General features: G+C 45.4%; 1 protein-coding gene across 1 annotated transcript; it reads right to left on the reverse strand.

The window, feature by feature from the left end:
- Positions 1-10,996: 10,996 nt before the first annotated feature.
- LOC306653510 (C2 calcium-dependent domain-containing protein 4A-like) lies at positions 10,997-12,642 on the reverse strand. The gene is made up of 2 exons (XM_079126525.1): positions 12,430-12,642; positions 10,997-12,226 (listed from the first exon to the last, which is right to left on the reverse strand). Exon 2 carries the CDS (start codon positions 12,198-12,200, stop codon positions 11,112-11,114), a length of 1,089 nt encoding a protein of 362 aa, XP_078982651.1. The 5' UTR covers positions 12,201-12,226; positions 12,430-12,642; the 3' UTR covers positions 10,997-11,111.
- Between the last annotated feature and the right edge of the window lie 337 nt (positions 12,643-12,979).

Consider the following 12,979-nt stretch of genomic DNA (forward strand, 5'->3'; position numbering starts at 1 on the left):
CAGACACTTTTTAAAATAAGAAATACAAGTGGCCAACAAATATATGAAAAAATGTTCAACATTGTTATCAATTACAGAAATGCAAATCAAAACTACACTGAGATTTCATCACCAGTCAGAATGGCAATCATCAAGAATATAAATAATAATAAATGCTGGAGAGGATGTGGAGGAAAAAAAACACTTTTACACTGTTGGTGGGATTGAAAATTTGTACAACTGCTATGGAAATCAGTATGGAGATTCCTCAAAAGACTAGGCATGAGACCACCCTATGACCTAGCTATACCACTCCTCAGTATTTATCCTAAAGAATTAAGGTCAGCATACTAAGGTGACACATGCATACCCATGTTTATAGCCTCACAATTCTCAATAGCCAAAGTATGGAACCAGCCTAGGTGTCCATCAGTGGATGAATGGATAAAGAAAATGTGGTATATATACACAATGGAGTTTTATTCAGCCACAAATGAAAATAAAGTTATATCTTTTGCAGGAAAATGAATAGAACTAGAGGTCAGTATTTAAGAAAATAAGTCAAACTCAGAAGATGAAGTATCATATGTTTTCTCTTATATGTGAAAGCTAGAGAGGAAAAAGAAAGGTGGAGAGCAGAGCTCATGAAAATCAAAGGGAGATCAGTAGAGGAAAGGGACCAGGGGGAGGGAGTATGGAAGGAGTGGGGAAGTGCTGGGGAGTGATAGTGGCCAAAATATATTGTTATATTGTGTGCATGTATGAATATGTAACAACAAATCCCATCATACAACTATAATGCATCAATAAAATATGTGTGTGGGGGGCGAAGAGTTAAGACCCCCCCCCCCCCCCACACACACACACAAAGTTGCTTGAAGGCAGCAGAGTCAGTCACAAAGCCTCTCTGAGGTCCAGAACATCCTTTCCTCCTTAGAAGAGGAGGAAGCTGGCTGCAATCCATTGTAAAAGGAAAGGTCAGCCCAAACAGCACAGCCAGGACTCTGAGGAGACCTCCCTTCTCTCCTCCGCCATGGTCTCCTCTTTTTCTCACCTAGTCCTTCCTCCTTCTGGATTTCTGTTCATTGGAACCAGAACTACATTGTGACCCTGACCACAAGGTGAATGGAAACACAAAGAACAGAACTGATTAAGCTGTTTGGGATTTCCTGTCACATGATCTACACTGAAGCAAGCCACATCAGATGTTCCGTTCACAGCTCTTAAAGTTATCCTCTGCTTTTGTCTCAAGTGAGTTGTTTCACCAATAATTTTTATTTGTTCCCTTTCTAAGTATGCCTATATTTATTTTACTTTTTAAAAATGGTGCCTGGCACTATAATATCCATCTTTGGAAAAAAATTTCTGGCATGTGGGCATATATATTAGATTTCTGGGTATAGTTCTAGCACTCATCCTCAGGGTATACAGCATTAGAACTTTCTTTCCAAGCTTTGTTCAGTATTTACAATTTCAGGCCAGGGTCTGGAAAACAAGTTGTGAGATGGATGATATGTGTTTCGAATATCCTCCCTCCTCTGCCATCCCACTATTCCACAACTCCACTCCTCCATCTGTCCCTTCCTGCAGCAGGTACCCCAGCCCTCATGTTGGGAGTCTTCTGCAGAGAGGTAGTAGTGTTAGGAACTTGATCCCTGAAGCCAAACTGCCTGGGTTCAAATCCAAGCCCTATCCCTCAGTAATTGCTGACCTTGGTCAGTGCTGGATCTTTCTGTTGCTCAACTTATTCATCTGCAAAGCGTGATAGCCATAGGTCACCATGAAGACGAAATGTCTTAATGGATGTAAAGCACTTAGGACAGTGCCCTGCACTCAGAATGCACTGATTAATAACCGCACTTTGCTGTTCTCATCCCTTCTGTCAGTTATACTGTCTGAAGGTCAGTCCCCTCTCGTTCACATCCCTGACCACCTTCAGGAACACTTCTTTGCCAGTGTCCCTGGCCCCCTTGCCACCTCACCCTTCTTTGCTGCCATGAAGCTCTGAGTAGGGGCTCACCCGCCAGCTGCAACTTGACTTCCCCTGCCCTGTTTACTAGGGCACTTATATGCCATCCCCCAAAAGTGCCCACCACAGAAGGCTTAAAGTCCCAGGGGGATTTGATGAGATCTCATTACAGGCTTCTTATCTGGCAGAGAGGAGTAAAATAAGCCTGATGCACCAAAGCCATGGTTAGTTCTGCTCTGGAGTCTGAGAGATACCCATGTGTTGCCTTTTTTTTTTTTTTTTTTTTTTTTTTCTTTCTCCAAGGCCCTCAACTCCAGAGGCAAAAGCTTTGGCCTTAACTGGATGGTTCCTTCTCCTTGATTCTTCTCTCCGTGCTCTGAGGAGGGGCACAGCCCAGGACACTCCTAAAAGGTATGTGGTCCTTATCTCTTAACCATATCCTCATACTTGAGAATCTGCCCCTCCCCTGGCTCAGAACTCCCCTTCAGCAGCAAGTCCTCTCTTCCAGCCTTGATCCTTCCTCCTCCTCCCCCAGCTCCCAGCTGCATGAGGTGCTTATGCCAGTGTCTTGGGGAACACAGAGGCCTCTCCTCACACTAGTCTCCCAAATGCAAAAACACTCACTCTGGTAGTTGATACTTGTAGTCCCTGCTTAGTTGGTGGCTCTGGGGCAGGATATTGATAGGATAGACAAATTAGTCTGAGCATCTCCACAATAGGCTGGGATCAGGCAAAGCGACCCAGGTTTCCTGAACCTGAGGATGGAGGAAATTTGGGACAAGCTGCAGAGGTCAGAGCAGAATCCAGGCTTCTAGACTTCCAGCCAAGAACAAAGCCCCACACTGATTCTGAGCTCTTCAGCTCTCCCTCAGCTCAGTGTTGATGGAACGGGAACAACTTGATCAGATGTCCGATAGATGGTTTAAGGCTGGGAATAGGCCAGCACTTCATATGTTAATTCTTTAATACTCAAGAAAGCTCCACAGTAGATAATATTGCATCTCTATTTCAAAACAAGGAAATGGAGGAAGAGAAGGGAAAAAAAAAAGTGCAAAACCCTGAGGGTCACATGTCTCGTAAGTGGTAGACAGAGAGCAGGGTTCCAGAACCCATGTACTTAACCACTACCCTGGATGCTTGCTTACAAGTTCAGCTCTGTGATTGCCTAGCTCATCTACAGTTGTTTATGAGCCTCGGTTCTTTTCTTCAGATCCACCTCTTAGGTTCAGGATTGTTGTAATACATCTGTGTTTACAAAAATTCTCAACATGGTGCCTTAAGGTTAAATATGTGATGCTAATTATCAACATCTATCATTGCCATCCCTATATCAAGTGACAAATGCCTCTGAGTAGATAACTGTCCTTTTTTTTTGACTCTCACCTTTCCTTTGCCTCTCCTTGCTCTAGGGGTGGGTACCTGACAGCCCACAGTTACTCCTAGGCTCCCTACTCTGTAGGATTTGTAGAGATGAAAAAGTATGACTAGCTGTTCATAACAGTGAGTAACTTTGGTGAATACTTGCTGAGTGATTACTGCACATCATGTACACTGTGCTGGGAATGAGAACACAAGATGGCCTGGTTCCTGCCCTCAAGTAGCTTCCAGTTTAGTAAGGCAAACTAGCAATGGCAACAGACACTTGTTACACGATCTGAGGGTCCAAAGGGGAAGGGTTGCCACCTGGTAGAGCTGGGGTTTTTCTGGGGAGGTTGCTGTTTGAGCTGGCACTTCCACGGTGCACAGGAGTTTGGAGGCAGGTGGACAGCAGGCTGGTGCTCCCAGGAGGAAGCCATGCCTGAAGAAGCAAGTGCAAGCACATTGGTTTTGCCAGAGCTGAAAGTTCTGGGGAGGCGGCTGTACTTGCAGGTGGGGTCCAGACCAGGAATGGGTCCTGAGTGTCTTCCTGAGTATTATGAGGGCCACCAAAGGATCCACGATGACAGCGATGAGGTAGAGCTGTGGTAGGTGGGTTGTGGAGCTGAGGGAGCAGGGACTGGACTTGGCCAGATGGGAGGCAGGAAGATGGGTGGAGGATAACCAAGAAGACGAAGTAACTTGGGCCTTGAGCCCTGGTGGACGAGGGCACTGGTCTCCCTGCCAGGGAAGAGATAAAGTTCCACAGGGTGAAGGTGAAGATCATTGAAAATCTAGAGCAATTTGCCCTCAATTTTGCATTCTCTATCATGATGATAATTCAAAACCCTGTGCCTAAGCATCAATCAGCATTTGTGTAGCATTGTCTTCAGTCCTTCGGAAAAATTTAACTAATGGCCATCACCCATGTACTGCCACAACCCTCACCCTTGATGGCAAGGGCTCTTCCAGCTGCTAAGTAAGTTGCACTTCTCATCTCGAAAGTGAATACTTTAAACTGCTTTTCTCAAAAAACGCACTTTGGGTTTTGTTCAAGATTCCCCACAACATAAAGATGACTTTTTCTGTTCCAAGGTTACCTCGGCACAGTCCTCAACTAGCTTCCAGAATTTCCAAGTTCATCAGCTTTCCTTTCCCACAGCCTTGAGGCAAGAGGTTCTCCCCTCCCCTCATCCACACCCCTCTCCATCCCCATTCCTCCCCGGTCTCCGAAAATACCCGGTGGTCTTCTCTGCTGGGGTAAGGGAAAGAGGTCTTAGAGAGGGCAGAGAAAAGAGCCAGGGGGCTCAAGTAGTGTAGTAATTCACTTGTATTATACCAGGAGGCTGCTCACCTTTATTGTACGAGGGCAGGAAGAGTATGCCCTGCAGATCCTGCGTCCTGAAGCAATTGAAGCAGATCAGAATGGGAAGCCTGCCTGCCTTTGCCCTTCCCTCCCTCTCCCCCCCCTTCTTTTCCATTCTTTTACCCTTTCTTTATCCCTTCTTTCCTTCCTTCTCTCCTATCCTAACCCCCACCCCCAGCTTGGAGGAGCCAGAAACAGAAATCTGGAGGCTTGAGGGGAGGAAACAGCCTGCATGCCACCCCCAGGACTTGAGGTGGACAAATGCAAATGGGTGACTGGAAGCAAACATCAGGGTGTGGTACATCATTGTCCCACTTTCCCAAGTGCCAGTTGTGCCCCTCCAAATACAAAGGCTTTAGCTAAGGCACCATGACTTCACAGCTCCAGATTGTCCTGGTGTCCTAACCCTCCTCCAGTCTGGAGAAATCTTAGATGATTGCCTCCACTTCCTACCTGTCTGTTCTCTGTATTACCTTTTTTAAATTTTATTAATTTTTTTTATTTTTACAGACTGCATTTTAATTCATTGTACATAAATGGGGCACAACTTTTCATTTCTACGGTTGTAGATTCACACCATTCATGTAATCATAAATATACATAAGGTAATGATGACTGTCTCATTCTACTATCTTCCCTTCCCCCACCTTTCCCCGTCATTTCCCTCTATACAATCCAATATTCTTCCCTTACCCCCTCCCTACCCCCATTTTGTACCATCCTCCACTTCTCAGAGAGAACGTTTGGTCTTTGATTTTTTTGGGATAGGCTTATTTCACTTAGCATGATATTTTCCAACTCCATCCATTTACCTGCAAATGTCCTAATTTTGTTCTTCTTTTTAGCTGAATAATATTCCATTTTATATATATACATACCAGTTTCTTTATCCATTCATCTATTGAAGGGCATCTAGGTTGATTCCACTATTTAGCTATTATGTATTGAGCTGATGTGGCTGTCACTGTAGTATACTGATTTTAAGTCTTTGAGTATAAACTGAGGAGTGGGATAACTGGGTCAAATGGTGGGTCCATTCCAAGTTTTCTAAGGAATCTCCATACTGCTTTCCAGAGTGGCTGCACCAATTTACAACTCCACCAGCAATGTGCCTTTTTCCACACATTCATGCCAATACTTACTATTTCTTGTGTTCTTGATAATGGCCATTCTAATTGGAGTGAGATGAAATCTTAGGGTGGTTTTGATTTGCATTTCTGTAGTTACTAGAGATGATGAACATGTTTTCATATATTTGTTGATTGCCAGTGTATCTTCTTCCGTGAAGTGTCTGCCCAATTCCTTAGCCCATTTATTGATTGGGTTATTTGAATTTTGGGAGTAAAGTTTTTTAAGTTCTTTATAAATTTTGTAGATTAGTGCTGTATCTGAAGTGTGTGTGTGGAAAATATTTTCTCACACTCCATAGGCTCTTTTCACATTATTGATTGCTTCCTTTTCTGAGAAAAGGCTTTTTAGTTTGAATCCATCCCATTTATTGATTCTTGCTTTCATACCTTTTTACATCAAATATCTACATTCATGGATTTCCCGTTTCCTTTAGCACTTCTACAAATTCCTTGTATTGTGTGTATTTATGTTTTTAACAGTGTTTCATTTATGTTCATGATGAGAAATTCATATAGACCAGGTGTGTTTGGGGTTCAGTAAACAGATGATTGGTGACCCAGTGAATGGGTCCTCCCCAAGTGGGTGAAGAATACTGTAATGGAATGCAGGAGGATAAAGGTGGGGCAGCTGGGCTGCAGAGAAACCACAGCGAATCTTAGAGATCAATATCAAAAGCTCTGGGTGATGAGTTGATGTGGAAAGATCTGGCTTAGATGATGGCAAAATATTAGGAAATTAATCTAATGATGGTTTAAGTTCATTTTTAAAAAATTATAGATATACAATGATAATGACAAAAGCAAATATGATAAAATATTAACAGTTGGAAAGTCTGGGTGAAGGGCATATGAGTGTTTGTAATGTTAGCAACTGTTCTGTAAACCTGAATTATTTTAAAATAATAACCAAAAGAGGCAATTGTGGTGAAGAATGTGGTCTGAGCTGGTGAGAGAAGGGTGTGGAACCCTGGCCTAGCAACTAGGAGAGGAAGACAGAGTTTCAGAGCACTGTGCAGGTGGTTCTAACAAAGGAGGCACTATCTCCTGACAGAAGCAGGAGACACTGGTTCTTTTTAAAATCAAGAACTCTTTCATATCTGCAAAATAAATCCTATTCTTTTTGCCCAAATAAAATGTGGATTTGGGCTGGGGAGATAGCTCAGTTGGTAGTAGTGTCTGGTCACATGAGGATATGGTATCAAGGCTTTGATATTCACAAATGATGAAAAACTCCTCAAGTTGATGGTTGGATTTTGAAAGCACGAATTTGCCAAGCTGTTGTTCCACTTTGGAACATGGCAGATGGAGTCTGAAGTGCACAACTAGTGGAATGGAAAGATGTCATTTTTTGTGTTTATGTCATTTAGTGCAGTCATCCAGACATGTTCCCAGTAGACTGCCCTTTGTACAGATAAGATTACAATCACAGATGTGCATAAATTTAGCCATTCTGCAAAATCATGCTCATGTGCATGCAAATTATATTTGAAGGCAAAAAGCTACCTATCCCTGCTACTAGGAATCTTGTTATGACTAAGGGTACTTATCTCCTTTAGCCCTTCCTATCTTCATGCTCAGTATTTAAAAAAGACAAAACTAAGGTTCAAGGAAATTAAGCATTACCCCAAGAGCCTATATTTGAAGCCAGGCATTTCTGATAGTCTACCTCATCCGCTCTTGCTCATTTCCTAACAGGAAGAAGCATCTGCCTCAGCAGAAGTTGACCTCACACTGAGCTAAGTAATAGACCCCCAAAATCCTTCCTCAATCTTATGGGAGTGCTTTTAGAAGTAAGTCCTGGTCATGCTCCAGCCTGGACCTGATGAGAAATCTTGGAGTAGTCCTCATGGTGAAAGACCAACCCTGTAGGATTCCAAGTGTGATCTGCCTCCAGGTGGAACGATGCTGTGCATGGCAGAACATGGCACGTGAGTTCTGGACAACTGCTGCTCCCTATGTATGTCTAGATCCTCTTGTGCTTTCTTTTGAAAGATTGCTTCTACACATCTTCTTGGACCTTTCTTTGCTGTATCGTATTCCAAACATGCTGTGATTCTTTCATATTAAACCCAAACAAGCTATATTCTCTCCCAGTTACAGCCCCTTTTTTCTCTTCCCCCTTTCAGAACTTTCTGTCTGTACTTTCTCTTCTTCCATTCACATTTTAGCTCATTCTTGTCTGCTTCCTGACATCCATACTCTTACAGAACTGTTCTTGTCCAAGTCACTGCTAACCTTCATCTGGCCAAGGTCAATGAGCATGTTCTCATTTCTCCTGACCTCCCTGTTGGACTTAAATTGTTTTAGCTTTCCTTTCTTCTTGGAACACTTTATATTTTGGCTTCCATGCTGCCACATCACTTGGTCTTTCCCCTACCTTGCTGGTTGATGCTTTTCTGTCTCCCCCACACTCTCCTCTCCCCCTCTATGAATTTCTAAATGTTGGACTGCCTGAAAGCTTGATCCCAGGCCTTCTACTCTTCTTGGTTTATTCCTTCTCTTTCTATCTTCATTCAGTTTGCACAATATTTGTTGAGTGTCTAATAGGAAGCTGATACTGTTTTAGGCATTGGAGACTGAACAAGGATAAGTGGACAAAGTCTCTGCCTTTATAATGCATACATTCTCGTGGAAGAGAAAATGAGCAAACAACAACAACAGAGTAACTGTATGATATGATGTTGGGTAGTGACAGCACAATGATGGAAAACAAAGACAGGTAAATGGATAATGAGGATGGTGCTATTTTAAAAGTGGTCAGGGGAGGACTTTTTGAAGAGGTGACATTTACATCTGAGTACAGTGGAATGTGAGAGGAGTGAAGAACCTCACCAAGTGTGATTCCACTTCACTTGAGTGACAGAAAGAATAACAGTACCATTTGGTACCATTCATACCATTCATGAAAATAAGTAAGACAAGAGAAGATGCAGAAGGGGAACACCACGCATTCTAGTTTGGATCTATAAATAAATATGACTTATTAGAAGGTTTTATGGATGCATTAAGGGATTATTTAGATATATTGAGTTCCTCTTGCAAATGATTCTTTTTCCAAGTCTCACAGAAACCTTCCCTGATCACTCTGTTTCTGAGAGCATCTGCCGCTGCCATTTCTCCATCCAGCTAGTCTCTGTCACATTGCTTAATAGTTTATTGTTTTCATAATAGTTACTACAATCTATAAGAATAAACCTTGACTTATTTGGGGGCATCTACTTGTTTATGGCTGCATCCTCGGGGCCTAGAACGATGCATCTCACACAGAAGCGGCTGAAATCACTAGTTGTCAAGAGAACAAAGGATGGTCCATTGTCTGTGGAAATCAGAACAACTTGGTTCTCGTCTGAGTTATGTGTACTAGCTGCATGACTTTGGACAAATTATCTCTGTGATGTTTTCTCAATTTTGAAAGTTCTTAGATGATTTTGAAGGGCTAATTTGTCTACCTTGAAATTATATTTAAAATCCAGGATTTTTATTTCACCTGTCCAAATTTGTACCCAGAACCTGATTTTGGTAACAACTATGCTAAAGGATTTTCTGATGTAGAATGAGTGCAAATCATTGCATGTGGGGAGATTTACCGTAAGATTCCTGAAGTTCTCTATATTGCCACTTCTGGCCCCTCTAAGTCCTCATTGAGATCCTCCATCTGTTCTGCCAGTTCCACTCCAGAACCAGGGAGAAACAATTGGAAAGAAAAAAGAGAAGGTATTTGTTTTGTGGGATATTTTTGAGTACCTATTTAGCACTGCAATTCCAGTCTTTCCAACTAGGTTTATTTCCCCCGCATTCAAGGGGCATTTAGTGACTAAAGCATCTCTTCACAGACTCTGTGAGGCAGAGATCACCCCCATGTCACTGAAGAAAATGAGGTTCAGGGAGATGACCTGATTTTCCCTGGTTCAGACCAGCAGTTAAGAGGCAGAAAAAAAGACCAAACTGTATCTAGGTCCTAATCATTGTACCTTCCACTATGACCTGGATGGTAGAAGTCAAAAGGTAAACCCTCCTGGTTTTAATTAGTTTCCAATAGAGACCAATAGAGTAGAGGACAGGGACAGAGAGGGATGCAGGTGGGCAAGGCATGTAGAAGTACTGGGGATCAAAATCTACCAAATATGCTATGCCTGTGTATACCACAATGAATTCCATGTATATAAAATTATAGTACACTAATTAAAATAATAATAATAGGAGATCAGCATAGCAAGTGGCTCAGGGGATAGAAATGGGGAGGGAAAGGGAGGTACTGAAGAATTAGATTTATGGAATTATGTGCATGTACAATATGTCATAATGAATCCCACAATTATGTATAATTATAATTCACCATTTTTTTTAAAAAAAAGAAGCCCTGCCTTAGAAACTAGTATTGAAGAAACTAAGAATTTACATTTCAATGCATCTGGGAAATCCTATTGCAAAGCTAATTACTATGTAACTTGGGTACATAGGTAGGTGGAAATATGCCACAAAAAAATAATTGGTTTGCAGAGGCAGAAAAGATTTTCCAGGGTGCTTTCCAAAGAAGGAGGAGTGATGCCAGGAGTATCCTCACATGACCATCAGTTGGAAGATCCTTCACTTCTTTGGTTTTCTTATTTCTCAGTAATTTTTTTTTTTTTTCCACTGAGCTGAAGGGCACTTAACCACTGAGCTACATTCCCAGCCCTTTTCATTTTGTCTTAGTTGATTAGAAACACTAAGTTGCTGAGGCTGGCTTTGAACTTGAGATCCTCCTACCTCTGCTTCCCAAATTGCTGGGATTATAGACAATTCACTTTCAAAAGAATCACTTTTTTTTTTTTTTTTTTTCTCAGCGAGGAATTTTCCTCCCAACAAGGTGTCCTTATAATAAAAGGGTATCTCACTCTGATGGATTTGCAGGCGTATCACCTAAAGCTGTATATGAAGCTATATATGAATCTCAGCGTTGGGCATGATTCTGAATAAACAATTGCTTTGTTTGAAAGGGATAAACCGTTTAGCTTTCTCATAAAGCAGAAAGGAAGACAAACAAAGCAGATAGGTGTACTTCCTTTCTCTTTCTCATTCAGTCCTAAGTCATCCCTGTCTTACTCTGAATGTAAAAAATGATCTGGTAGGGATTCAGTACTGTAAATAGAGGAGAGAGTCACTTCTTTCCTTCTCTACCAACAACCGAGGAACATCAAAGCAAGATCATAAATAGAAAAATATATAAATGGCATTTATTAAGTACAAAGTAGCTGTTAGTGTCCAAGAGCCAAGCGGCTGTCAGAGTCCTCAGCTGGCCAAAGGCGCCCAAGGGAGGGGCCCGGAGCCCTCACAGGAGAAGGAGGGAGCCCAGCAGCAGCTCTCCCTGGCCCAGCAAGCGACCCCGCTCCAGGCCGCGGCCCTTGTTCTCCGCCTTGACGCGCACAGTCAGGTGGCGCACCTGGTCTACCGTGAGCCCGTCGAAGCAGAAGTCCCGGTCGAAAGCGTCCTTGAGACTCCGCCGGAGCACTGAGCTGCGCTGTTTGCTCGTGGAGCCTGGCAGCTGCAGGACCAAACTGATGCGGCAGCCGAGGGCCAGGGACTCGGGGGTATCTCCGGCCAGGCCCTCGGCACGCAGCAGCCGGATGCGGAGGCGCCCGCTGCCGGGACAGTAGTCTGCGGCCAGGCGCAAGGCACAGCCAGGGCGGCCCAGTGACACCATGCCCTGGGCTTCCACGGGTTTCGTCAGTGGGTCCAGGGATGAGGGCAGGCATGGGGGCGCCGGGGTTTGGGGCTGAGAGGCGGAGCTGCGCTCCTCGTCGTGGTCCTGGTTGGAGACTGAGCGGGCGCGAGCCAAGCCGCGACTCCTCCGAGCCCGCAGCGCGCGGCTCAGCAGCCCGTTAGGGGCTCGTAGAAGGCGGCGGCCGCAGGGCCTCGGGGAGAGCGCGTCCCGGGACGGACAGGGACAGTCGGGTGCCGTGGCAGGAGCTGCGTCCGGGGTTCGCAGGGGCAGGCGGGGAACGTCTCGACCTCCGTTGCCACCGTAGGTGTGCACCCGCGGTCTGGCGGCGGGAGGCTGCAGGAGCGCGGCGGCGCGGGGATCCCCGAGAAAGAGCGACTCCTTGCGGCGCGTGTGCGGGCTCTCGAGCAGCGTGCAGAAGCCGTAGGCGGTGAGCGTGCGGGGCAGGTGAGGCAGCGAGAGCGCCGCCTGTGAGCGCGGGTCCCAGTCGGTGAGGCCCGCGCCCTCATCGCCCGCGCGGGGCCACAAGTCCGGTTCTGCAGCGCACCGCCGAGGCAGAGCGGCGGCCGGGGGAGATTCTGGCGGGCACGGTAGGGACAGCCGCGGCGGGATGCAGAACTCGGGGATGCGGCCTGGCGTGAGCACGTTGGAGAAGGCGGGCTCTGGAGCTGAGGAGCGGAGTTTTCCGAGAAGCCGCATGCTCAAAGGCTGGAAGGAGCAAGATCCTGTGGGAGAGAGAAACCGCTGAGTTTGGGCGCCTGGAGCTGCTGGAACCACGGGGGACAGGCTGGATCCTTTTCCCGCAGCCTCGGAAAGTACCTACATGTTTACCTAGGACCCTGGGTCAGCCCGAATCTCTCGCACGCCCTCATACCCACCCTGCCTGTAAGTCACTGAAACTAAATACACGAACAAATAGAAATCAGACCTTTTCCTCTTCTTCAGACTCTCGGGGTCTGATTACAGGGTCAGAGCCGGTGATTCTCCCGGTCGCGGCTGGGGCGCCAGGTCCAACACTGCACCTGGGACAGTGGCGCTCCTCTCTTATACTGTAGCTGGAGTCCCGCCCAGTTGCCTGGAGCCCAACCCCTGAACACCGGACAGCCCGCCTTCCCAGTCACCCCCTCCTACGATGCCTGGAGACCTTCACTGGGTGCTTCCGTCTGAGTGACGCTGTCTCGGGAGTACTCATCTTCTGGTTAGCCCTGGGACCCACATTCACGCGGTACCTGCAGCAAGTGGTATAGAAAGGGGGCGGGGGTCGGTTGGGGGAGCTGCAGGTGAAGAGAGGATGCTCTGTCGTTCTGCGGAAGAATTGGCTGCTGGAAATGTTTGCTGCATCTTGGGGAACGTGAAGAAGATGAAGAAACAAGAAGTTTCTAGGCTAGGAGATAAATCCAGTCACCCACTCTGCATCTGACCTATAAGTCCTAGAGGTTTCTATTTTTCTGCCCCCTCGCCCTCGCCCTGTACAAATG

The sequence above is a fragment of the Sciurus vulgaris genome (assembly GCF_902686455.1).
Source record: "Sciurus vulgaris genome assembly, chromosome: 2".
In the NCBI taxonomy this organism is placed as follows: Eukaryota; Metazoa; Chordata; class Mammalia; order Rodentia; family Sciuridae; genus Sciurus; species Sciurus vulgaris.

Coding starts and splice junctions, on each gene's coding strand:
- LOC306653510 (XM_079126525.1), bottom strand. CDS start 12,200: ATGCGGCTTCTCGGAAAACTCCGCTCCTCAGCTCCAGAGCCCGCCTTC.